This window comes from Rhipicephalus microplus, chromosome 2, assembly GCF_043290135.1.
Source record: "Rhipicephalus microplus isolate Deutch F79 chromosome 2, USDA_Rmic, whole genome shotgun sequence".
In the NCBI taxonomy this organism is placed as follows: Eukaryota; Metazoa; Arthropoda; class Arachnida; order Ixodida; family Ixodidae; genus Rhipicephalus; species Rhipicephalus microplus.
In genome coordinates, this window is record NC_134701.1 from 42,167,755 (window position 1) to 42,195,603 (window position 27,849).

At 43.8% G+C, this 27,849-nt stretch overlaps 1 protein-coding gene and 1 long non-coding RNA gene across 3 annotated transcripts in view; one reads left to right on the forward strand and one right to left on the reverse strand.

Annotated features, from left to right (window-relative positions):
• Window positions 1-14,043, forward strand: part of LOC142796226 (uncharacterized) — a 45,653-nt gene extending 31,610 nt beyond the window's left edge. Inside the window, exon 2 of the long non-coding RNA XR_012893634.1 lies at window positions 3,258-14,043. This is a non-coding gene — a long non-coding RNA (uncharacterized LOC142796226). The remainder of the gene's footprint in view (window positions 1-3,257) is intronic.
• The window catches only part of LOC119169114 (protein O-mannosyl-transferase Tmtc3), a 488,628-nt gene that overhangs the window by 155,587 nt on the left and 305,192 nt on the right, over window positions 1-27,849 (reverse strand). For both annotated transcript variants that reach the window (XM_075886398.1, XM_037420216.2), the window contains exon 14: window positions 27,119-27,253. In XM_075886398.1, the coding sequence (XP_075742513.1) occupies window positions 27,119-27,253 (135 nt within the window). The remainder of the gene's footprint in view (window positions 1-27,118; window positions 27,254-27,849) is intronic.

Sequence of the window (27,849 nt, forward strand, 5' to 3'; positions counted from 1 at the left end):
TACTCAAGCGAAGGCCCCAGAACTGTCTAGAGTATGGGCACGAGGCTATGAGAGTGTGCAGCGGCGCGGAGCAGGCAGTTGGAGTCGGATGCTTCCCGTCTTTTCTGGAATATCCCGCTAATGGTGGCGTCGCAAGCCCCGGCATCATTCACCCTCTCTCTCGGTCCTTCTTCGTATTTCTAGGCGATGCCTGCAGTTGTTTCTAGGTGGTAAGGAGGTTGCGCCACTACTCAGTGTCTGACGCGTTGTCGCGCTCTGTTTTGTGATTGTTTTTTCGTTGCGTGTGCTTTAAGGTGAAACCCGATCACGCCGCAGTTGCTCTCTGTCGATCGATGGTTGCGCTCGCGCCTAATAGAGCGGTCGTTTTGTGACAATGACAGAGCTACAAAGTGACGAAGTCTCTTGTTTTTGTGTCATCAATCTAAACTGACTGTTTTTTAAACATGGCGGGTAGTGCAGGCAATTCTTGTTTCAGAAGTATGATGGCATTTAGAAGTATGATGGCATTCAAGTGTAGCTTCATCCAGGACTGGACGAATCCCGAACATTCAGAGTGTGCAGCTCAGCTTGCATAAGACCCATTGAAAAGAACGTGAAGGTGGCTTAGTGTGTGTGGTGCTTTGAACAGTTTTCACTTAGTAACATGGGAAAGAGAGCTGTTACAAGCTACACCAATAGTAAAAAGCATAGACAGGTTGTCAGTGGAACTGGGACACCCCCCGCAGCATCATTTCTGATGCCGCCAGCAAGTGGGTGGTTTGTCGCCGGTATGACCAAGACGGAGCCAGTGACGTCAGGATCTGCGCAGCCTTCAGCTGCTACAACTATGCCTACAGACTTCCAGCTCCCAAGTACAGCGAAAGATTTGTTTCAATGTGACAAAGAGGTCAATAATACGAAAGTCATTTGGTGCCTCAATGCTGTCATGATGCACTAATCATTACGTGCTGCTGCGGCGTCAGCTTCTCTGTTTCCGATGATGTTTCCATCGTCAGCTACAGCCAAGAAAATGCTACTTGGCAAAGACAAGGTGGGTTATACTATTGTCTACGGTCTCGCACCTTTTTTCAAAGAGAGCCTTGAGTCAAAAGTGAGTCAAGCATGCTACCTCATCATAACGTTTGATGAATCATTGAACAATGTTGCACAAAAGAAGCAAATAGACATGTTAGTTTGCTTCTGGTCAGAAGCAGAGGAATGCGTGAAAACTCGCTACCTGACGTCATGCTTTCTCGGGCGTACTCAAGCTGAAGAATTGCTGTCCACATTTAGAAGAGCCACAGAAGGACTTTCATGATCGAAAGTCTTACAGATACCGATGATTGGGCCAAATGGCAACATGAAGTTTTTGCGGGAGTTCAAGCAAGAGCTTTGGAAGAGAATGACAGCCGTCGAATCCTCTACAATGCTAGCTGTGGCCTTCATGTTGTAAACGGCGCATTCAAAATGGGACACACGGTGACAGGGTGGCAAGTCATGAAATTTCTTCGGGCTATGTACAATTTGTTTAAATGTGTACCTTTCCGACGTGTAGAATATGCACGCAATACTGGAAGCAACATTTACACGCTGAAGTTTTGCGTCGTCCGGTGAATTGAAAATGTTCGTGCGCTTTCAAGAGCCCTTGCGGTGCTTCCGTACATGAAGTGTTCATCGAGTCATATCAAAATGAGAACAAGCAACCAGAGCCAGGTACACCGTAGTCGAGGAAGCCATCAGCGACCCTCTGCTGCGCACGAAGTTAACCTTCTTGCTGAGTGTCGCTGAAGAACTGCAGCCGTTCCTGGTCTAGTTCTATAGCGATACACCGATGCTTCCATTTCTCAGAACATCAATGAAAAGGCTTTTAAAAACTCTAATGAGCAGAATTATAAAGAAAGAGGTGATGATGACAGCGAGCAGTCCATTGAAGATGGACCAGCCTGCAAAAACTTTGCCGGCGCCCAAGATATCCCAAGCAACCTTGGCCGACTGCCGACGATTGGCAAACCACTGGGATGCAGTCAGCAGTCGACTTCCGTGGCTCCCAGATATTCCAAAACGGTCGGCCCGAGGTACATTGCCTACTACATCAGCACTTGGTCGGCGGCATGGTTCGGGCCATCCGCCAGTAGATAAGTGAATGCCGAGCGTGCCAAACGCACGTCGGCTGTACGGCTCAGGCCACCATCGGTGGTGGAGTGAATGCCGAGCGTGCCAAACGCTCGTCGGGAAGAAGAGTCGGCAGCAGATCAGGCCTGCCTTGGTTGCCCAATGAGCATAATAAAACAAGGTGTATTTATTTAGTGGGGCATAACATATACTGTTGCGTGATTTTAACTAATCTTCCCAGTGTATAGGTGGTTGAAAAAGTTGACGTTTGCGCATGAACCGTACTGCGGTTTACGACCGACTTAGTGTTGTTTCAACGTAATAATATAAACACCAGCATGTTTTCATAAACATTCAAGAACTTCACCTAGGAAACAGTGAGAGACAATATACCTGTGGTAATAAAGGGGCCCTAAAACACTTTTTCAAGTAACCATGGAAGTAATTCATTGGAAGAGCTTATTGCCTCGAGAATTCAATGCCACAAAAATTTTAAGAATCCGTCCAGTGCGAGTGGAGTTACAAAGATGTGTTGCAAGCTGCAATTGCATTCTCTCTTCTCTCGTCTCGACGACAGCGCTCGAAGCTAAGCAGAGAGGGATGGCAGGGCCACAGAAAAGTGTCACACACGTCTCGCGGCACGACCTTGAGCACTTTTCTTTTTATTCAAATGCGTGGCTTTTTCAGTGTGATCGCCCGCGCATGCGTGGACAAGTAACGGTCTCCCGCGGCGATCTCTGTAACGAGCGAGCGCGCCATGTTCGAATCAGCCAATGGCTGATAGGTAGGCTTGCTACGTGTGATTTTTTTTGGTATATTGTGTCATGTGTCGAGAGAAAAGAAAGCAATTTTTAGCTGACTTTGATAATTTATTGTGAACTCGAGGCCGCGTTGAGCGCCATAATATTTGGCTCGTGCGTTGTTGGGAGTCTTTACTACTGATCAGCAGCGTTTTCTGACCATGATCAAAAAGTGTTGCAGGGCCTCTTTAAGCTCGATTACTTTAATTGACAGAGAGTACTTGTACGACAATCTGATTATATTATCGACAAAATTACAATATATATATACATACATATATATATATATATATATATATATATATATATATATATATATATATATATATATTGATAGATAGAACATACGGCATGATGATCATGCAGGGCCTGGAGGAGTTTCGATCGCAGAGCTGAAGGCACCACAAGAAGGTACTGGGCTTGAAGTGGCGAGAAGTTTTTTTGGAGAAGGTGGTTTCACAGCGAAAACGACGCACCAGAATCTTTGAGGAAAGATCACGGTTATGCTGATAGTGACACTACCAGGTGATTATACAGTGACCAGTCCACACGTGCTGCTTCCGGCCCGTGGCAAGGTCCCGACCACTTCCCCTGCGCAGACGGTCGACACCACTCATCGTCATCATCGTAGCGGTGCTTCTATCACCTACTGGAGCGCCCTCAAGCCTCTTGCCTATAAAAGGCCGCCTTAGCTATCAGCCAGTGGGATTTGTGGCCAGGCATCTGATACTAATGAAGTCTGCTCGCTTCTTTTGGGTGAGTTTGAGTCTTGTAACCAACTTAACCTTATGCCTTTTTGGTCGCAAATCCCACCAAGTCATTACTATGTAAATAGACATGGGTATTGATATTTTCACATACCGCGTTCGAATTGATAGTTTCGTAGAATTAAGTAGACACGTCCAAACACATTCACCTGTGTGGTTCCAGCCGAGAACAATCTGCCGTTCTTTGGGTGTTGGTAGTAGGCTTCTTGTTGTCCTGTTCTGCCTGTCGCACCTCATTGTTCACGCTGGAGATCTTGAGACTAATTCAGGGCCAAATAAGGTAGATCAGCTACTAACGTTCCTGAAGGAATTGGCGTCTTCAAACGAGAAATTTCAAAGGGATGTAACAGGTAGGCTGAAGGATATGCAAGCAGGTATCACAGATGTAAAAAGACGAATATCCAGTCTAGAAAGAATACCCAAAGATATAGACATCCTTCGGGAAGGTGTTGCTGCTCTAACCTCAGCACTAGATGATGTAAAAGCTGACCTCAAGAGCTCCGACGTGCCGGCACTTCGCCCCGTCCTTGAAGAAGTCAAAACTCATCTCCAAAATACTGGCTCAAGACAGTTTGAACAAGCTAGTATTGTAGTTGACAATCTTAGTAACCGGCTGAGACGAAATAATCTGATATTCAAAGGAGTGCCTGAACAAGGAGGTGAAAAATGGGACGATACGGAAAAACTTATAAGCGAGTTCGTTTTGCATAACCTTGGCTTTAACATTGGTGAAATTGAACGTGCACACAGAATAGGTCAACAAACACCCCGTAAGAATCGGCCAATCATTATGAAATTCTTAAATTTCAAGGACAAGAGCACTCTCTAGCAAAGTGCGTCAAAACTCAAAAATCTTGCATCTCCGTCCTTTGAGATAGAAGAAGATTTCTCAGCACAAATTCAACTTATTAGGAAAAGGCTAGGGGACTTCGCACGCGCTGAACGTAAACCTAACGGGAAGTACAGATTGCGGTTCGATAAACTGTTCTTGGGTAACAAACTCTATACTTACAATTACTTGAGCGATACGGTAGTCCCACTTTCGAGACGGGACGCGCGTGCGCCAACTACGTCACCCAAACAGCATTGCAGAAGTAGAATCTTATCTTTGATTGTTTTGAACTTCAGAAGCATTTTTCATAAACAGGACCACCTGTGTTCTTTTATTGAGGGCTGTTCTGCCGACATTGTACTTGGTACAGAGACATGGCTGTCCCCAGATGTGGCTAACTTTGAGCTATCACTGTCGAATAATTTCCTCGTCTTTAGAAAAGATAGAACGGCCTATCGGGGTGGTGGTGTGTTAGTTGCTGTAAAAGACAGCTTTAACGCTCACATAGTTGAAACAGAGGCTAGCATTGAAATTTTATGGGTCGCACAACACTTACCGTCATTTGTAACCTGTACTGTCGGCGTATATTACCGTCCGCCAAACTCGCCATCCGACTTCAATGAAAAACTGAATGATTCGCTCAGCCTCATACGATGCAATTATCCGCGGTCCCCTATTTTTTGGGCAGGTGATTTTAATCACCCAGACATAAACTGGCGGACGTGTACACCCGAAGGCACCGCAGGAAGGTCTGACCGTCAGGAATTTCTTGATGTACTAGCCCTGTTCAATTTGACACAAATGGTTGTACTGCCGACTCGGGGTGATGCCATTTTAGACCTTGTATTGACTACCGAGCCCGATCATGTACTTGTGAATGTTTTAGACAATATCAGTGATCACAACGTGCTTCATTGTGAATATACTTTAGAGAACAAAAAATAGAAAAGCCAAAGAAAACAATCTACAACTACACGCGTGGTAATGTTGATATGATTATAAATCAACTGTCGTCTTTTTCTTCGGAATTTTCGCGCACCTTGTCGCTGCGCACAACTAATGAGAACTGGCATCTCATACAGATACAGCTAAATGAACTAAAAGAAAAGTATATCCCTAAAATTGAAGTGACAACGTCAACGCAGAGCACCTGGTTTAACTTGCATGTCAAGTGCAGCATAAATAAAAAAAACGACTTTACTCGAAAGCCAAACAGTCGGGATCCAATAGTGATTGGGAGCCTTACCGTGAACAATCCAAGCAATGTAAGACAGAAATCGAAGCAGCCAAAGACAAATTCTTCAACAATAATATAACAGCGCTCATAAGGAAAAACACAAAAAAATTTGGGAAGGCAATTAACCCCAAACCATCTTCGTCATAACAAGTGTCTATTTTCAAGGATGGTGTACTTCTTTCACCATCATGTGTTGCAAAGGAGCTAAATAATTTTTTGGTTCAGTATTCACAGAAGAAAATCCCATTCTGTCTGACCTTAAGTTCACGACTCTAGATTCGATCATGAACAATTTAATTATTTCACACCAAGGTATTGAACGAGCTATTGAAAAGCTCCCAAACAATTCAGCACTCGGCCCGGACGGCATCTGCACCAAAATGCTAAAAATAACAAAGCCTGTTATTTCTCACATTCTAGCTTCTTTTTTTCAGCAATCTATAGATAGTGGTAGCGTACCAGACGCCTGGAAAATTGCCCACATCACTCCTATCTTTAAATCATCATCATCATCATCAGCCTGACTACGTCCACTGCAGGACAAAGGCCTCTCCCATGTTCCGCCAGTTAACCCGGTCCTGTGCTTGCTGCTGCCAATTTATACCCGCAAACTTCTTAATCTCATCTGCCCACCTAACCTTCTGTCTCCCCCTAACCCGCTTCCCTTCTCTGGGAATCCAGTCAGTTACCCTTAATGACCAGCGGTTATCCTGTCTACGCGCTACATGCCCTGCCCATGTCCATTTCTTCTTCTTGATTTCAGCTATGATATCCTTAACCCCAGTTTGTTCCCTAATCCACTCTGCTCTCTTCTTGTCTCTTAAGGTTACACCTACCATTTTTCTTTCCATTGCTCGCTGCGTCGTCCTCAATTTAAGCTGAACCCTCATTGTAAGTCTCCAGGTTTCTGCTTCGTAGCTAAGTACCGGCAAGATACAGCTGTTATATACCTTCCTCTTGAGGGTTAGTGGCAATCTACCTGTCATAATTTGCGAGTGCTTGCCGAATCTGCTCCACCCCATTCTTATTCTTCTAGTTACTTCAATCTCGTGGTTCGGCTCTGCGGTTATTACCTGCCCTAAGAATATATAGTCTTTTACAACTTCAAGTGCACTATTACCTATCTCAAAGCGCTGCTCTTTGCCGAGGTTGTTGTACATTACTTTCAATTTCTGCAAATTAATTTTAAGACCCACCTTTCTGCTCTCCTTGTGTCTAACTCCGTAATCATGAGTTGCAATTCGTCCCCCGAGTTACTCAGCAATGCAATGTCATCGGCGAAGCGCAGGTTACTAAGGTACTCTCCATTGACTCTTATCCCTAACTGTTCCCATTCTAGGCTTTTGAAAACCTCCTGTAAGCACGCGGTAAATAGCATTGGGGAAATTGTGTCCCCCTGCCTTACACCCTTCTTGATTGGTATTTGGTTGCTTTCTTTATGAAGCACTATGGTAGCAGTTGATCCCCTGTAGATTTCTTCCAGAATATTTATATATACTTCATCTACGCCCTGATTCCGCAGTGTTTGCATGACGGCTGATATTTCTACTGAATCAAACGCCTTCTCGTAATCTATGAAGGCTATGTATAGTGGTTGGTTATACTCAGAGCATTTCTCTATTACCTGATTGATAGTATGAATGTGGTCAATCGTTGAGTAGCCTGTTCGAAATCCTGCTTGTTCCTTTGGTTGATTGAATTCTAATGTTCTCTTTACTCTGTTAGCAATTACCTTTGTAAATAGCTTGTATACTACAGAGAGCAAGCTGATCGGCCTGTAATTCTTCAAGTCCTTGTCATCTCCTTTCTTATGTATTAAGATGATGTTAGCGTTCTTCCAAGACTCTGGTACTCTTCCCGTCAGGAGACACCTCGTAAACAGGGTGGCTAGTTTTTCTAACACAATCTGTCCTCCATCTTTCAGCAGATCTGATGTTACCTGGTCCTCACCAGCAGCTTTGCCTATTTGCATGCTCTCCAAAGCTTTTCTGACTTCTTCCATCATTACTGGTGGGGTGTCATCTGGGTTACTGCTAGTTCTTATAGTATTAAGGTCGTGGTTGTCTCGGCTACTGTACAGATCTCTGTAAAACTCCTCCGCTATTTTAACTATCCTATCCATATTGGTAGTTATTTTGCCTTCTTTGTCCCTTAGTGCATACATCCGACTTTTGCCTATCCCAAGTTTCCTCTTCAATGCTTCGACACTTCCTCCGTTTTTCAGAGTGTGTTCAATTCTCTCCATGTTATACCTTCTTACATCGCATACCTTACGTCTATTAATCAACTTCGAAAGCTCTGCCAGTTCTATTTTGTCTGTTGTACTTGACACTTTCATGATTTGACGCTTATTAGTTAGGTTCTTCGTTTCCTGGGAAAGCTTGCCAGTGTCCTGTCTTACTACCCTGCCTCCAACTTCCACTGCACACTCCGTAATGATACTCGTCAGTCTATCATTCATTGTATCTACGCTAAGGTTGGTTTCCTCACTAAGAGCCGAGTACCTGTTCTGCAGCGACACTCTGAATTCCTGTACTTTCCCTCTCAGTGCTAGCTGATTGATTGGCTTCTTGCGTATCAGTTTCTGTCGTTCTTTCAAGTCTAGGCGAATTCGAGACCGCACCATTCTATGGTCACTGCATCGTACCTTGCTAATCACTTCCACATCCTGCACGATTCCAGGGTGTGCACTCATTATAAAGTCTATTTCGTTCTTATTTTCGCCATTAGGGCTCCTCCATGTCCACTTGCGGTTTTCTCGTTTTCGATAGAAGGTATTCAAAATCCGTAAATTATTGCGTTCTGCGAATTCTACTAGTAGCTCTCCTCTGGCGTTTCTAGTACCGATGCCATAATCTCCTACTGCCTGGTCTCCAGCCTGCTTCTTCCCTACCTTTGCATTAAAGTTGCCCATCACTACAGTATACTGTGTTTTTACCTTACTCATTGCCGATTCCACGTCTTCATAGAAGCTTTCAACTGAAGCGTCATCATGGCTGGATGTAGGCGCGTAAGCCTGTACTACCTTCATCTTGTATCTTTTATTCAGTTTAATTACGATACCTACCACCCTTTCATTAATGCTATAGTATTCCTCTATGTTGCCAGCTATGTTTCTGTGAATTAGGAACCCCACTCCCAGTTCTGTTCTGTCTGCCAAGCCCCTGTAGCAAAGGACGTGCCCATTCTGTAGCACCGTATAGGCCTCATCTGTCCTTCTAACCTCACTGAGCCCTATTATATCCCATTTAACACTCTCTAGCTCCTCGAATAGTACAGCTAGACTTCCCTCACTAGATAAGGTTCTAGCGTTAGACGTTGCCAAGTTCAGGTTCCAATGGCGGCCTGTCCGGATCCAGAGATTCTTAGCACCCTCTGCTGCGTTGCAGATCTGACCGCCGCCGTGGTCAGTTGCTTCGCAGCTGCTATCACCTTTAAATAGGTGACCCCTCTATGCTCAGTAACTACAGACCAATTTCACTAACAAGCATACCATGTAAACTTTTAGAGTACATTATATCACCTGCAGTTATGACATATCTCACCACGAGCAAGTTCTTCTTACCAAGTCAGCATGGTTTCCAGTGTGGCCTTTCATGCAAAACTCAACTATTCGAACTAATAACCGATATTCACGAAGCGATACATAATAAAACAGACGTCGATGCTGTCTTTATAGATTTCACCAAAGCTTTCAACAAGGTCCCCCATAACCGTCTAAATACGAAACTAACCGCCCTCAACATCTACCCTAATATCTGTAAATGGGTTGCTAATTTCCTGTCCGATCGCTATCAGTCTGTTTTTGTTAATAATACCTTGTCTCCATTAGTGAAGGTAAAATCAGGTGTTCGGCAAGATACCGTGCTAGGGCCAATCCTATTCCTAATTTACGTTAATGATATAAGTAACCAATTGTCATCCCCAATCAGACTTTTCGCAGACGATTGTGTAATTTACAGACAAAGTACTAGTCATATTGATACGAGTGCGGTGCAGTCTGACATTAACCAAATCACCCGATGGTGCTGCCAATGGCAAATGGAAATCAGTGTTTCAAAAACAAAGTATATTCAATTTACAAAAACTAAGAAACATGAGCTGCATTCTTATATGATAAACAATAGGCTAGTGGAAAATGTGAACACAATAAATTACTTAGGAGTTCATATTGCACACAACCTCTCATGGAATGCTCATGTTGAGGCAATAGCCAGTAAGGCTTTAAAGAGCTCTAGGATTTATTAAACGAAATTTGCACTCTGCTAACCAATCCACCAAACTTCTCGCATACACAACCTTAGTTCGCTCGAAAATGGAATACGCCGCCCTTATTTGGAATCCAAACCAGCAATACCTTATTCATAAACTTGAGGCCATTCAAAACAAAGCAGCCCGCTTTATCACAGGAAAATATTCTCGGCTATATAGCATAACAGCTATTAAAACGTCATTGAAATTACCGACTCTCGAAATACGTAGGCTTATCGCACTGCTGTCTCGTTTCCACAAGCTTTATTTCAGTGAGTCATCTTTCTTACATTCACAAACTAAACCAGCTCCTCGCATTTTTCCACGTGTGGATCATGCTTACAAAATACACACCATGTTTGCCCGTACTAACTTTCTTCGTGACTCACCATTGTTTCTTGCGATTTATCATTGGAATAAACTACCAAGTGATGTTGTGACTGTGCGTGATCACGACACGCTTGTCCGCAGATTAATGGAGATGTGGAATGTAAAACCGTATTATTTTGTGGCTTTCTTTCACTTAGTCTAGTGCCAATATTACATCCGTTATCGCACACATCGTTTCATGCCATACTGAGTGCTACATTACTATGTCTTCTTTGGTGCGAAATTTGTTTCTGCATTTACCTTTTCATTATTTTTTTTCGAGTTCTGTGTAAATATTTCTGTTTTGCACATAACCCTGCTGTATTGTAACAACCCCCCCCCCCCCCCATGTAATGCCCAAATGGGCCTTTAGGGTATATGAATAAATAAATAAATATGTAAGAAAGTAAAGTAGATGCGCTTTCACATAACAACTGTATATTTAGCCGACGTTTCAACAGGAGGTCCATCTTTTTCTAGGCCTAATAATAGTTACACATCTTTTGTGCCTTCTTACACCTTGTTGAAGCAAGAGGGAAGGAGACAGAAGGGAAAGATAAAAGAAAAAGAAATAGGAGAAGAAAAGTAAAAAGAAGAAAAAAAATAGCAAAGAAAGAAACAAAGTAGAAGAAGAAGAAATAAAAATTGGCAGATTCCCTGCACTGTGGGAATCGATGATATGCAAAGCACGAATGAGAAAGGTTGATATGTCACTTTAAAATGAGCACGACATTACAAGGTGGACGTAAAGTAAAAGTATGCCGTACATGACTTCCATGCCACGATTTATCATGTTTCGACATGTCATTTACCTTCGTTGTCTATTCACGTCACATGATACCAAATTTATCATGACATGACGTGATATGTAAAGCTAGCGAAATGGCTGCGAGTAAGCTATGAGCGTAGCATGTAGTCATGTTTAAGTGACACGCATGTCATGATTATCATGTTGGGACGTGTCATTTACTATGGTCGTCTGTCTAGTCATGCCACGTGATGTCAAATTTGTTATATGTGGACCTAGCGAAACAGCCGCGAGTGCGCTATGATCATAGCATGTAGTCATGTTTTACATGGCACACATGTCATGATTATTGTGTTTAGACGTGCCATTTACCTTCGTCGTCCGTTCGCGTTCCAAATAGCGAATTCGGCATATGTGAAGCTAGCAAAACAGCCGCAAGCACATATGAGCATGGCATGTAGTCACGACTTATATAAAGTGCATGTCATCATTTCTATGTTAGGGTCTGTCACTTATGTTGGCCATGGAGTCACACCATACCATATCAGTTTTGCAAACTGTGATGTGAACGAAAACACAGCAAGAGCAGCAAGACCATGAAATGTAAATCATGACATTCATGACATACATGTGATGATTTTCATGTTATTACTAGTCCATTATACTCGACATACAGTCATTTTATGCCATATGAATTTTAGTATCAATACCATTATCGAAACGGCCAAGAGAGCTAGAAGTCGTAGGCGGCTAGAAAGATAGATAAGCTCAAAGTCGCCGAAGTTCGCTAAGAAATGCTTCGCATTTAAAACACGACGGGATTAGAAAGACACGGCATCTCAAGAGAGTAAGGCGAACGTGAACACTGTAGCAGTAAACGAGCCATGCAATCATTGACAATAATACACTTCACACACCCATCCTTCCCTCAAGTAGACAGTGTGACGACCCTCAATCAGTATGGCAGCTTTTGGTGCAATCCGCTGGCCGCTTGTTCACCTTTGAAGTTTGAGGCGAATTGGTAGGGGGAACTTGAGTGTTTCGAGTGCATGTCGGTGGCGTCGGTAGATATGAAAAAGCCGGTAATGCAGCCCCGCTATTAAAATTCACTATATGCAATGGCTCCTGCCAGTGAAGAAAAAGAAAAGGTGCACAAAAAAACAGAAAAAAGGGAAAAAAATAAAAAAAACTTTAGGACATCCGGCACTTATCTATGCATGCCGGCTGTGCTTGAAGTGGCAAACCAATTCTATATTGTCAGATGCATACGTTTACAGCTGTGTCAAGGGTGACTGTGACTCATTAGAAAGAGGCATTAACGTCTTTTAGAGATTGTTATGCTGACAGGAAGCCTGGCTGTTTATTCATTGCATTTTTTGTTGCGTTGAATTTGTGGATAAAGTAAGATTCCTCTTGTTCCCATTCTCTGATTGTTCAAAAATTGTTTTCCAATAGTGTAACCATGATGTTATCAAAACTGTGGTATTTTAATGTACTGTGTTTTGAAAGTGGAAGGCCTGGCAGGGAATGTACATGTGCCCAATGGTTCCTGAATCTAATTTTAAACGGAGTGTCTGTCTGGCCCACGTATTGCATGTTGCATACCCCACATTCCAGAAGGTATATGACGTTGTCTGAGTCGTAGTCTAGTGCACCACTTATCCTGTGCTTAAAATTCAAGTGGGTGCTTTCCCAATTGTCGTCTGCATGTGTTTACATACTTTGAATCTGCTTGTTCTGCAAGGGCGACACCCTGTTTGAGGTTTTATGCCAATATTTGAATTTATTAAATGATCCTTTACACTTTTGGGCCACCTGTATGCCACTCAAGGAGAAGAAGTGGAAAGTTTGGGCATTTGCACGCTCTGTTTCAATATGTTCAAGTGTTTTTTTTTAAGACCCTGTTTTTGTTCAGTGGGTTGCTCACGAAAGTTAATAGCAAATTTTTCTTGCGGTGCGAATCGGCATTTTTATGCTAGTTTAGGAGAGTCTGGCGGTTCACATTTTCCGCATTTTTGATGGCGTCATCGATGATAGCTGGCGGGTATTCTTGATAAAGGAGTACTTCGCGCATACGTGTACTGTTGTTGTGGAAGTCCTCGGTGCGGGAGCAGATTCATCTGAATCTGTGTGCTTGGGAATAGGGAATGCTGGTCTTGCATGGTTGTGGGTGGCGACTTTTGAAGTGCAGCTATTGTTGACTGTTTGTAGGTTTTCTGTATACGCTAGTTACCATTGCACCATCGTCTATTCGAATAAGTAGTACATCAAAGAAACATATTTCAGCGTTAGAGTAGGAGTGTGTAAAATAAATGCTGAGATGCGCTTGATTAAATGCCTGTATGAAATCAAGGAGCTTACTTTTTGAATGTGTCCAAATGAAAAATTTGTCAACTAGGTATAATGTATAGATTGAAGGTTTGGTATCACAGGATGAAAGAAAATTGAACTCTGTATGGTGTATGAATATGTTAGCATATGGGCCATTGTTGTACCCATCGCTGTGTTGCTGATTTGAAGGTAATACTCATTGTTAAATTCAAAGCTGTTCAATTCGTGTACAACTCACTAAAATTTCAATAACTTTATTAGTTAGATATGCATTAGGATTAAGGGTGTCATACGACTCAATAAGTGCCCTTACACCAACGTCATGCGAGATATTTGTGTAGAGTGCACTAACTTCCAATGTCACCAGGAATGCACCGTCTGAAATTTTTACTTCTGATATTTCCCGAAGAAAATGGTTTGTGTCACACAAGAAGGACTCATGTGTGAGTGGTATGTCTTTGATTAAAGAATCAATAGAACTAGAAATAGGTTCTCCTAACATTTTCATGCCTGTTATAATAAGTCTTCCAGGGTTTCCCTCTTTATGAATCTTTGGCAGCATGTAAAAACGACCTGGCACTGATTGGTCAGTAATAAATGTCTTTCGAAGCTTTGAATCAACATCGCCTTCACGTGTGAATTCCTCTAGCATTGTTACAATTATCTCTTTGTGCATGGCGGTAAGGTCCGAGTCGAGATGTTTGTGGAATCGTTTTCATTGTAGTCCGATCTATTCAGAACAAAAATCGTTCCTGCTTTGTCTCCTGGTTTAATGATGAGATTTTCGCGGTTGCTCAACACAAGAAGTGATTCTCTTTCTTTCTTTGATATCTTATTCATACTTGGTTTGTGCACCTTGTACGCATGTATGACATCTTTCTGAACTGCGTCTATATAGAGATCTAAACGTTGAACTCTGTTGGCGTCTGGGGTCCATTGCCGTCTGATGACCCCACGAACAAGTGGGTTATTTTTTGGGGGTTTATCGAAGAAACATTCCTCCAAAGTCAATTTTGTTAGAAAAAAGTTATTTATGTGGTAAGCAAAAAATAACTTTTCTATTTCGAAGTGGCATATGGCGCACAAAATAATGGGCGGCCAGACATGCATGCCGGCCCGGCCCCCAATTCTAATCATGATGGTGCCCCCTCCAAAAACGATTTCTGCTTGTGCTCCTGCCATCCATGATTCCCACTCACAGGGTTCCTTGCTTATAGATTACGTCTGTAGAATGAGTGCACGGCCACTGTCACTTCCTCTCAATGTTGTTTTGATCTGCAGGCGAAAACGCGGTGAGCTTCGAAAACTGATTCATCTTCTTACAATAACCGTGAAATGCCACACAGCTTATGAATCAAGCTGTGAAATAATTAAAGACTGGGCACTGACATTTTACCGAAACGTTTATTTGCCTTTTGTATCATGTTACCCAATACCTCGCAGCATGCTCATTCAAGGGCGCAAAATAATATGGCTGGGTGGCACGCAGTTCATTTACTAATATAATCAAGACCGATCGGATGCCGATTGTTTCATGATGATTGTAGAAGCTGTGAAACTAAGCCAATCATTTATAATTGTCAACCATGTGTGGCTCGACGGTCATCGAATGTGCACCGAGTAACAACAGTAGAAAATCTACTCAATAAATATTAGGATTGTGCCGCAGAGAAACTTTTCCTCGTGCGAAATTTTACCTAAAAGTTAAACTCTGAATGAGGTACGCGCCCCAATGTGACTCTCGCATTTGGTTGTAATCATGAGAGAAAGGTTGAGGCTGCATGCAGCTGTAAGAATGCTGCATTGCTTGCCCCAAAGCGAGGAATCAGGTTCTGCTGTGCTTTATAGGGCTATGTGTGCTAAACAAAAATGCTAATTTATGCCAGCTTGTAGTGTCAACCATGGCCCGTCTTTAGATGCGAACCTACAATGAACAAAGTAGCGTGGTTGTGCGCATCATTTGCAGTGAAAATAGGTTTCTTTGCCGCCGCAAGTATGCGTTAAACCCTTTTAGTGCTTCAATTTGACACGTAGTGAGTCGTTACCTTTTACGAAAATCGGCGTGCTCAGCCTCTGTGGTTTTCATATAGGTGGCCATAGCAAATGACGTCGGCAGTCAGGCGTTTTGAGATGCGTAAAACTTTTCGGAGCAGTCCTTTAGCACTCCATATAATCAGAGAAGGAGCTGAAGCAGTAGTTCACCGATTTTGTTTACTGAAGTACAACAAGAATAGTAATAAAAAGGGAGACGTGAAAGCGGCTGCGAGTTAAGCCCGAAAGGGCAGCACCGCAATCCAACCATGCACGTTACAGTGATGCCTTCACATGGTGGCGCCACGGTATGTCCTCGCGCTCCATGTGCATTTCCTGGTAGTGGGCCTGGGGTCAAGAGAGGTGAAGAGGAGGGAGACGTGCTTTGCAATCTCAACAGTCTCAGTTTGGACTCAACGCTGTTGAAGGTACGCTGTGTCGCGCCTCAATAAATCCACGATAGCGCCGTGTCGTGGACGTGACAAAATATATACGGGGAAGGATGCGCTAGCCTCCTCTTTTTGCGGAGTGAACATTGCTTCTCTGGCTGGGGACGTCTGCATTCTCGTGAGCAAACGGGGAGGAGATGCTATAACGCTTAAGTAATAGCATCCCAAACAAGATGTTTAACCACCCTAACCATTTGCCTAGAAGCAAGAACTGGACGACCTTAAAACAGCGTTTGCTCGTAGACTCCCCTGGACCTACAGCTATGACCCATCAGAAGCTCAGCAATGAAATTGCTAGTATGAACACCGATATTTCTGCCTTCCAATTTGATGCATTGCTTCAAGGCATACCAGTACAGTGGCATTTGTATGACTGCATCTTTGCCTAGACTGCCTTGCACTGACCAGTAAACGTTGAATGGAATTGACGAGTTAAAAGAAGCGACTCTTGAATCCCAAGAAATTAAACAGGGCAAGTGAGCTTCTTCACTATTTGAATAACAATCTACTCATGTAACAGTCCTTTAGGGCTTACTTTTCATCAGTTCAGCTGTTTCTATTATTTGTTCTACCTTTTGAAACATTCCATCTGATTGATCTTGCTGGCTATCCTTATCACAAAATGAGCACGGCACTTCAGACTCTATTCTATGTTCTTGAACTAGCTTTTCTGCATTTATCTCCAGTTCTCTCAGATAAATCGCTTCTCTGTTTGCAGGAAAGGCTATTCTTGCTCCATTTTCAGAAGGCATGTCTACAGGGCACTCTACCATACCCGTGTCATCTGATATCACGTCTAGCAATACACAAGAATTGGCAGCCACTACTTCAGAGATTTCATTACAGCCAATACTGACATTATCGCACACAACGTTTAGTGCTGGAGATCAGAACCGGATGGCTACGGTCTCCTTGAGCAGAAAGTACGAACAGGGCAACATAGAGGCAGTTACAGCAAAAATACGGATGCGAAGAAACAAGGATAGAAAAGAGCACTCTTTTCTACCTTTGTTTCTTCACTTCCGTACTCACGCTGTAACTACTTCTAGGTTGCGCTATTTGTACCTTCAGTTATGTTTTACTAACTTGCCCAAATTTCCACGCTTCATCCCCTTGAGCAAGAACGCGACGGCAGGAGGCCTCATTTGGTTGAAGTCTTCGAGGCTCGGGCCAAACATCCGACGGCCCATCTTTAGCGCCTGGTTCGGTAACCATCTTCCGCTTGCCACATCCTCTTCGAACTCCCCTACTTTTCTGTGGCTTTGAATCTTCCTTGAACTCTGGACCACTTGTCCCGTTCTGATTAGTGATGCTGACGTTTCGGGATGTCCCGCCATTTGCCCCTAAAATCTGAACAGTTGCTACTCATTGGTTCTTTTTTTTTTATTTTATTTTGTTCCCGTCGCGCCACGTGTCCTCGTGTCTGACGGCCTTCGACATTTTCCTTGTCGTTTGAGTGGCTTCGCGTGAGCACTTTGCTACTTCTTTGTTTTTGCTCCGCGCACTTTTTGAAGATGCACTTGCAAATGCGCACCACTCATCACAGTGCTCTTCTGCACCTTGTCCCGAATGCTTGGTGTCAACCATATTAAAACGATGCCGTACCACCCGATGTGGAATGACATGGTTGAGCGATTTGACCGCCAACTCAAAGCCTCACTCACGACCTCGCAATCACTGATACCCTGGACGGAGCGACTACTACTCGTCTCCTAGCCTTATGCAGCACGATATGTATGGACCGTCCCGTTCCTCAGTTGAGCTCGTATTTGGCACTACCCTAAGGCTTCCTGGACAGTTTTTTGACACATCACTGGTATCACTATTAGACGTAGACGATTATGCCAGTCACCTCAGGAATGTCATGAGAAATGTGTCTCCTATTCCTGCACGTCAACACTCATGCTCAAGTTTCATCAGTTGTGCTCTCCATGACTGCACCCACACCTTCGTACGCCAAGACGCAATCTGACCATCACTGCAGCCACCTCATGATGGACCCTTTAGAGCCAACAAGCGTTGCCTGAAAAATTTCGTTCTGCTGCTTAATGAACGTGAAGACAGTGTCTCCATTGACCCAATAAAGCCAACCTTTTTCAACACTGACACCATCCTTGAAGACGACAAGCCATTTGCAAAAACCAGACGAACGCTCTTCGCAACACCAGAACGAGAACGTACAACCTGCTTACAGGAGTTGCTCTTTGATGCACTAGCTACCTCTCTAGAGGGGGGCGAGGCTTTGGAAAGCAGTCAGTAGCTCGCATGCTCAGGATGTTCAAAATTAAGCTTATTGTTTTTATTTAATAGTCAGCGCTCTAAGTTAGGTGTGCAAAAGCCACCTTTGCAGATAGCTATGTATTCGGAGAAATACAATTTGCAACGATAATCATCACTTTCAGCCATGCTGTCGAATAAAATTTAATAATGAACTTATTAGTGACTACAGCAGGCAGTCATGTATGTATGAAAAATTTGAGCTAGTCACATTTCTACATAGGTCCTCCTGTAAGAATTCTAGCATGCCTTTGCTCAGATATCCTGCCAAATAGTTGACTTTTGGCTTGCATCATTCTGCATGCAGGACAGCGAGCACCAGCACACAGCTACTACTCCCTAATGTGCCACATTTATTTCTGGCAATGGGTCAAAGGCATAGGTAAACATTATAATGGTTACCTTTTTACTACCGGCTGGTGATAGCAAGCCCTGACTGCTCGTCCCACTAGGTAGTCTTGCATGCGTAATCATGGAAAGCACAGTTAAGCTTTGGAGCGGGATATCTCAGAGCATAGACATGCTCAAAGAATTCTTCCAAGCGGGACTGTGTTTTTCCATGTGGGACAGGCAGAGTTCGATTCCATGGCCTTCCGTTCAGCAGTAAAGGGCTACGTGAAGGTTGTAAGATGTAGTCTTACTTCCAATGACCCATGTTAAGTACTGCAGTTTGGTGCCAACCAGGCATCTCTAGAGCACTGATGGTGTGTTTATCACATTCCTAATTTACTATGATATTTATTTATTTTAGCATGCTTGAATTTTTGAGCATTTCGGATATTGTGCACTGATGTTGTGTATTACCTTCCTAATTTATCAGAAAATTTAATGGTTGTTATGTGAGTTGGTTGCAATGTGGTCATTTTTTCTTTTTTTATACTCTGTAGAGCTGCATGCATTTGTTATTATTCTATAAAGCCCAAAAAGGTCACAGCGATACACTTTCAATATTATACATCTACTTTGGGTGTGTAAAGCTTATCTAAATATACTATCCATTGTGTTTTCAATGCCTAGGAAAGAGCCTTCGGGTCAGAAATTGCTGTCATAATAAGTTTCTTAAATAGAACATTTGTTTTGGTGTTTTTAGGAAATGAATGCACTCTCCATTACCTAGAAAAATGCTGAAAAAGGAATAAGTTTTAAAATGCTAGTGACGTGTTCAAGCTTCATTGGGTTAAACCTGACCTGTTGATCTTGTTTGTCTTTAACCACCCACTCAAGTACATTGCTTGTTTGAATATTTTCTGTTAAAATGCTCTAAACTCCAGTGTGTAAATGAAAATAAATTAATAAATTTGCAGAGTTTTGCATGCAAGTGTATACACATCACAATGATAGCAGCCTCCATTATATGGCACCATACAGTCGCAGACGAATTTTTCAGACTGCAAAAATTTGGACTTGTTGGATATTTTGAATTTCACAAAAAGTTTTGTTGTGCGTGGTTCCATGGAGCCATGAGCTTTGCTGCTCGCAACAGTCGGTGGGTCGGCGGCAGCGATTGCCAACACGATTGCCAGTGACATTATCGTAGCTCAAATAGAACCAAATTTCCTTGTCCCCAAGAACAGCATAGAGCATGGCATTATTGAGAATTTTTTTCAGAGTGGTATAGTCTGAATAAACTTAATTTTCACAGCTTGACCATTTTTTCAGACTTCGATTTTTCGGACTGTTTGTCATCAGGTCCGAAAAATCAGTCGGCGACTGTACTTGCGATGAACCGGGCTAATTTATGGTGTGCATAAAGGTAAGTTACTTATAGGACACACACAAGATGCACACTTAGATAGACATAAAGGTGGTGAACAAATTGGGAAAGCTTGGAGATATACAGGACGGTTACATATCGGATACATACAGAATGGTCACAGATGAGACACACACATGATGGGCGCTTTGAGGAGACAAAGTCAGCAGCCAAATCTTTTCATCTTGGAGATATACAGGTTGTGTCCTCATGCTGCCTCGGCCAGAAAACCATACAGTACATTTGCAAGACATTACCATTTTCATAATAGTTGTGGACTACTGGTTTTCAGTGCTTAAGAATGAAGCATGTGTTGAGGACCATCATGCATACATCCTATAGGTCGACTTTAAAAAAAAATGTGATGGCATAATTTACAACGCTTTACAATTATTGGCAATTTCATTATAGCAGTTTGCAGTGCATAGAAACATTTCCCTTCGTGTAAACAAAAATGCGACAAATTTTTGTTCGCCAGTTTTATGAAAGCTCAAATCGATCATTATTATTATTCCAACTTTATCATGGTGCACATGCTTTACTTTCGCAATGCACCTTCATTAGACTGCAAATTTTACAAAGCATGAACTGCATCTATGCAAGTGTGGAAGCTTCCACACTGGCATAAATGAAAGTCTTGGTAAATTTTTATGGGAAGTTGTGTGCAAACATTGACACAGTGAACGAGACAACACAAACACAATTTGTGTTATGCTTGATCCTGTGTTTGTTTTTGCACCCCACCTTTTGTGCCATTATGAGCAGCGGCTTAAGTAAATCATTATGAATAAATATGAATGCCCGAATAGGCATCCATTAGGGTTTGTGATTTACCCAATGATTATCTAGTGAATATAGAGTATTGAAAAACATTAATACAATATAAAACGGCTTTTACACCCATTCAACATCCGCATATCCGCCCTGGACACTCGTAGGACACCCGCTAGATTGCCAATTAGTATGCACCTTACAGTCCTGCGGATTTCCGCTGTACGCCTAACAGTGATCTGTAGACGACCAGTGCAGGATCGAGACATCCAGAAGTAGTTGTCCATTGGACGTCTATCGGTGTTTGAATGCCCGATAAGATGGCTTGCCAATAAAACATGAGGTCACCGGTCCACCTAGAGACTGTGTTGTCGCATCATTATTCGCCACACGCTCTTAACACAGCACACTTGCTTTTGTAAGTTTGATGTCTTTTAACTGTAATGACCAATGTTGCAGTCATATTCTGATCACAAGAAACTTGTAAAAAGTGACCTCATACCCACTAAAAGTGCTGTAGCAGCCATATGTCGCGCAATACTTCGGCATCGCGAGTCCACTCGAACCTTGCACAGCCGGAACCAGTGAGTGTCAAACACCAAAAAACGCTAATTAAAATAAGAAAATGGTGCACTTGGAAGCAATACCTGCAAAATGGCACAACTTATGCCTCACTAGGCAGCAGATCTCAGTAAAACAAGGCACAAACCGATGCAAAACATGCACAGCAGCTTTGCTCCTTTGTGTCAATGACAACACTTTTTCCCATTTTTCTCTCTACTGTCTGCTTCCCCTGTGCTCCACAAGGCATTCTTTTGGTCAAAATTTGCTTGCTTGAGAAAAAAAAACCATGGAGGAAAAAAAAGCCTTCTCAGGCGTGTTGTAAGAGGTCACAGATACATAATTTGTGACAAATTCAAGATTTCTAGACCACTTCAGTGTGCCTTGAAACATTACCGGCCTTGCTGCATTGAATTGGCATCGAAGATTCTGCTCAGCTGTGACAAGCGGTACATTGGCCAAACTGGCCGATGTGTTAACAAGCAAATGAGGGAGCAGGCCAATATTTTGTGAGTGCGCACCTGCCTACACGTAAGTAGATCTTGACTTCATCACCCTCAATTTTCTGAAGTTAGGATCTTGGGCAGGAACAAGAATTAAAACTGTAGTTGAACTGTTAGAGGCCTATCACATCCAAAACATAGGTCAATAAAACATATTCTACACTATGTGATCTTGAAATGAGATTGTAAACGGTTTGAGGGTGTTGACATGTTGCCTGTCTGGTTTTTAAATGCAAAGCATTTCTTTGCGTACTGCAAGCACCTTTGGTGTCCGCCCGCCCGCCCGCCCGGTCGCCCGCTTGCCCGCTTGCCCGCCCGGAAGGAAGCTGCAGGGCCGGTGAAAACTGGTGATTAGGACGACTCATCGCCAACACTGGGAGGGTTTGATGAGTCACAACCCGACAACCCTTGTGTTTTTACAAGGTACGGCTCAACATACAGTGGCACGTAGTGCTTAAGCTGAGAGACGTGCACTACCTTGTTTTGGGGTCTATCATGAGGACTTTGCCCAGTTATGTAGTAAACAACAAATGTAACAGGCCTTTTCTGGTAGATGATTTGATATATTCCCTTGAATTTGGGTGCCAACTTTCCGATTCCATTTGCTACAGGCTTTTGATGGCGCACCCAGACGAACTGTCTGACTTGAAAGGAGTGATATCAATGGGACTGATCATTCGCTGTCTTACGTTTACCTTGTGCTTCCTCAATATTGCTCGCCACTGTGGCCCGGTTGAGACAATGTTAGGAGGTGGTCTTAAAGTGTCCTGGCTGTCGCAGGACGGTGGCGTTGATATGGGAGCTTGGGGACGTATCCATAAAATAGTTGAAATGGAGAGAAACAGCAGCTGGCACTGTAGCTTGTGTTGATGGCAAAAGCAGCTTCATTGGGTGTGGTGTCCAAGGAAGTTGGCTCAGTTGGACATAGCTTACGAAAAACGGAGACCAAAGTCCCATTGCTTCTCTCCACAAGACTGTTACTGGCTGTGTGTTATGCAACTGGGTAGCAAATCTCAGCATCGTGCATGAAGAGTTTAAACTGGTGAGGTTCAAAGGCTGCTCAGTGGTCACATATACATACAGTCATCAGGACAGCCAAAGCGAAACGACACCAGCTGCAGATGTGCTATACCTTCCTTAGCTGACATTGAAGTCACAGCCACTGGGACAATAAAATGCCTGGCAAGGCAACGTCAATGACATTTAAAATGTCCTTCTTTCCTAAAGCAGCTGACATTGTAATGTGATCAAGAGCAATTAAAGCAAAACCCACTTTTCCAACACTTTTAGACACTGGACGGTTACTGCTTTGGCAGGTTTGGCATGCTGTAACGTAGTGTGTCACCGACGGCGCAAAGTTTGGCCACCAGTATTGTTCTCTCACTTTAACCAGTGCCCGCATTATATCCAGTGGCCTCCACCATCATGAATAACTTCCATGACAGCCTGGGGCATTTTCGCAGGTAGTACAATCACTTGTAAACCTAAAGTCACATCACAATGGTACAAAATGTCATCAACTATGGTGATATCATGCCCACACGATTTTGAAGATGACAAAGGACAAAAAGCGATGAAGATCCTGGCACTCTTCGTACTCTGCTTGCATAGCTGGGAGTGACCATGTCTGATGGAGGACTGCTGCGGATAATCGTGACAGCATGTCAGCAACCACATTTTGACGACCTTGATGGTGCTGCACAGTCAAGTCGAACTCTGTAAGATCCATTGACATGGTCATAAAACGACCTGAAGGCCTGATGCTGGCTGTCAAGCATGCAACAGTCCAGTTGTCAGTCAACAGGCAAAATTTCTTGTCGAGTAAGTAATGCTAGAACTTGATTGTAACTGCCCAGTGAACACCAATGCACTATCAAACACTACTATGCAACTTTTGCTCTGCAGCAGTGAGTGCACGACTCGCATATTCGATGACAGTTTCTTTGCCACACTGGTTCTGGGAGAGCACAGCACCAATTTCTGTTTCTGAGGCACCTGTCATGACTGGTTTGGGCATCTGAATCAACATGGCCCAGCAAAGGTGCCTCTGGTAATGCTGTGTGGATTCGTTAAAAAGCTTCATCACATTCGCTGGTCCAAGCGAACTCCTCAGACCGAATGAGACGCTGCAACGCTGCTGCTATCCTGGAGAAGTTCTTTACAAAGCGACGATATAAATTGGCTGTCTGGAGCCATGAAAAAACTGGTTCGCTGTTTGTAGACTGAGGGATTTTTATGATGGCTTCGACTTTGAGAGGGTCGTGCTGCTTCGTGTTTTTGTTCAAGATGAATCCAAGAAACTTGATAGACTCCAAAGCAAAGTTGCATTTATCAAGTGAAATTTTGAATCCACTGGCAAGGAGCGCACCAAGTACTTCACCAAGTAGTCTCGTAACTCACCAAAAGTTGGCACAAAAACCAGAACACCATCCAAGTAGACCCGCACACTGCACTTTCGGCAATGAGGCTGCAACTTGGCAAAAATAGACTGCATGACCCACTGAAAAGTGGCACGCTCTTCAGCCCAAATGGCATGCGAGTCCACATAAAAGTGCCCTTGTGGGTCACAAAAGCAGTTCTTGCTTGGTCTTTTTCATGAACACAGACTTGCAAATAAGCCAACTTTAGGTCACGACAGGCGAAGTACTGTGAATGTTATTTATGACGTCATCTGCATGTGGAAGTGGCTGTAGGACACTCACAGTCACATTGTTTAGGGGCACGTAGTTAACACAAAGGTGTTTCTAACTACCTTGGCTGAAAACCACTGCGGCGAATGTCCAAGATACGATGACTGGAAGAATGATGCCTTGACAGAGGAGTGTGCTCGTTTGGGCTTCAAGAAAACGATAGTCTGCAGCAGAGTAAAGATAAGGAGATTGACTGTATGGGACAGCATCAGGAAGAAAGTCGATTAAGTGTTCGACACCCTCATATGACCTAAGTCATCCTCTTCAGGAGCAAACACTTCTGCCTGCTTCAAAAGGATGCTCGTAATTTCCCGTAGTCGATGTGCTGCAAGTTTACCAAGCTGATCGGCAGAAAGGGATGGGTCAAGGAAAACCACAATTGTTGAAGAAGCAGCTTGTTTGCATTCAGAAGACTGGCTGTAGAGGTTTGGAACGTTTTGGCAAGGTAGTGCTAACCACGGCAGTTCATCTGTGCCTGAGAGTGGCATTCGCTGGAGGCTTGTTGAGCTGCACAGACCAAGTACATGGCAATTGAAAGATAGCACCTGTATTATGACAGCATTTTACATCCTGGGCGATAGTTCTTCATGGCAACGTACACTTGTTCCTGTTGGAGAATGGCGAATTTCAGTTGGCATGGGTGGCTGGAACACCAACTGTGCATGCCTTGCAGAAAACCAGTATCCACCCAATATAACTGGCATGGCAATATTATCAAGGGCGGTGGCTTCGAACAAACCAGTGATAGGTCCTACAGATATCTTCAAGCAGATGACACCTGCTCGAGTCACTGTTGTTCTACCAACAACAACCAGAGGGGGGGTCTGGTCCAGGGTAGGAGGAGCAAAGAGTTGACCAGATGGTGAGAAACAAGAGTCACTTTGGATCCACTGTCAGGAAATGGATCCACTAGGACAATCCTAGCAATTGTGGTGTTGGGAAGGGTACGCTGAACAAGCAATCCATCCAGGGTCATCTCTGAAAGGGTACTGTTAAAAGTTGGGGAAGAATGGGCCACAGACGTTGGGGCTGTAGCTCTAGATGGGCACTTATACGCAAGATGTCTCTTTTGGTGGCACTGAAAACAAATGGCTTCGGCCAAGTTCTGGCTAGAACAGTGTGCTGAAGTACCATGCTTTGCAGAGATGGTGAGGTATCGAGCTTCTTGCTGGTCTGGCGGTAGAGCCGAAATTCACAGTGGCTGGCTTGTTTTGTGTGATAAGGCCTGAAGATTCGTGCACTCTACATGTGACGGGGCACCTGTGGGCTTGGCGTTGTGGTGCTTGAATACCCTGGGCAAGGGAGTCGACGAGAAGAGTGGCTTAATGTTGGGTTACAATGTACATATACGCTGTGACGGTTTCTGGTCGTTGCACTGAAATAGTAGAGGCCAGGTTCCTGTCAGTGATGCCTTGAAGAACGTTCTTTATGCATCGAGTATCCGTGAAGGTGACTGGGCATCCCGAAATGAGCTTCAACTTCGCCAGAAAGTAGTTGACAAGGGTTTCTCTGTGCACTTGCACATAACAAACAACAAATTGTTGCTACTGTGCTTGGCACTGAATTATTCAATGAGTGCCTGCCTGAAGATTTTTCAGGTGGGGAACTGATGGGCAATAACAGCTTTCCAATCCGCGGCTGCTCCACAAAGTTTTCCCAGAGCGGAGGCGACTAGGGTTGAAGGTTCCCATGAAGACAGGTTTTACATTCGTTTTAAGTCTTCAATCTAGTGGGACGCTGAAATGCTACCGTCTCCGCTGTAAGTGGGAAGCGATGCGGACAGGTCAGGAAGAGTGGTGAATTCGACTGGGACTGCAGCGTGTTGTGACACATGAAGAAGCTGCTGAATGAAACCCGTCAGGAGCTCGGTATTTTGTGCTGCATCGAAGCTCGATAGAAGTGGCCTGGCACTCGGGTGCTGGCTGGGCGCTAAGGTGTCTGGGGAAGGCAAAAAAAGGTGTTGAGTGGTTTTGGGCGATATTCGCGATGAGACCACTTATTATTTCTTTCTTCGACCCGTTCGCATCAAGGTTTCGGCGAGACAACTCTTCACGGAGGAAGTCCGCTATAAAGCTGGCGAGGTCCTTTGGCGTAAAAATTCACGAGCGGCGTGGCACTCACTATAAAGTGGCACAAGAGTTATGAGAGACGAAAATGTGGGCAAGTGAAGCCGTTTAGCAGTGCAAGCGAGCCACTTCATCGGGCGGGCGGCTGGGTGTCAGCACGACAGTTAGCGACACACAAGGGGAAGCGCAGATTGGCTCGGACGAAGCGGGCGATAGGCTTATCGTCGGCAAAAGCTACACAAAGCACGAAGTTGATACCAGTGCTGTGGGGCCAGTCCGGCAAATCACTTTACAAGGCGGGAAAGAAGTGACGTTCCATGCATATAATTTGGGTTCAACTGTGCCTGTTGTGAGAGCTAGATGGGCCAGGCATAAAGGCTCAGGCATGGCACTACCATACGAAGGCGTTTATTCACAATTAAAAACGTGCGTCTGCACCCTAGGCGGGAGCGAGAGCACCTAAAGTCTCGGCCGACACTTGGACCTGTCATTGAGCTGACGTATGGCACCATAGGTGGCACTACTAATCAGGTGCTATGGTATCCCACATGCGAGCGCTCACATTATACGTAAAAGTAGAACTCTGCTTACCCCATCGGCTTCTTCAAGACGTGAAGTATTTCTTGATATGAGATTGGCCAAATTGAGAAAGACATTAAGATGATTCGGTGCAATTCTTGCTTTGTAGGGCTCGCCCGCTTTTGGTCGAGGAAGCAAGTCCTTTGCCTATGCAAAGAGAGATAAAGTATAATATTTAAAGGAAACTGCTGTTCAAATCTTGGCGAATCTACCAGTTATAAGGTTGAACCTGAAATGCATTTGGTATCAAAGCAACATATAATAATGCGCATACACACTAGACTATAGGAAAACGAAACTGCCCCAAAAATGAACTTCTAGCACAATTGGCTTTGTACCTGTTTTTTGCAGCTTTATTTATCTCTCAGTAAATGGAACTCTCGGGAAATGGAAGACATTTTGATGGTACCATGAGGTCATGCTAATGAGTTTACTGCATTAACATGGAAGTGTCTTTTGCCATGGTGCAACAGATGACACGAAAAAACTGGAAGAAAAAAACTATTGACTGATTAGGACGACTTAGGAGTCGAACCCGCGACCTCTCAGTTATTATTGCTGGCTGCTGAGTGCTCTGCCTCCCACGCTGACGATGCTCGTACAGGTGGCTTCACAAATGCATCTGATATCTCTTACACTTTCTTGGTTTCAAAGTGAGCTTGGATGATGGTGGCCAGTGTCGCCTTCTGGAACCTATGTAGTCATGTACTGCATCATAACACTAATGAGCGCTGACAGTGAAT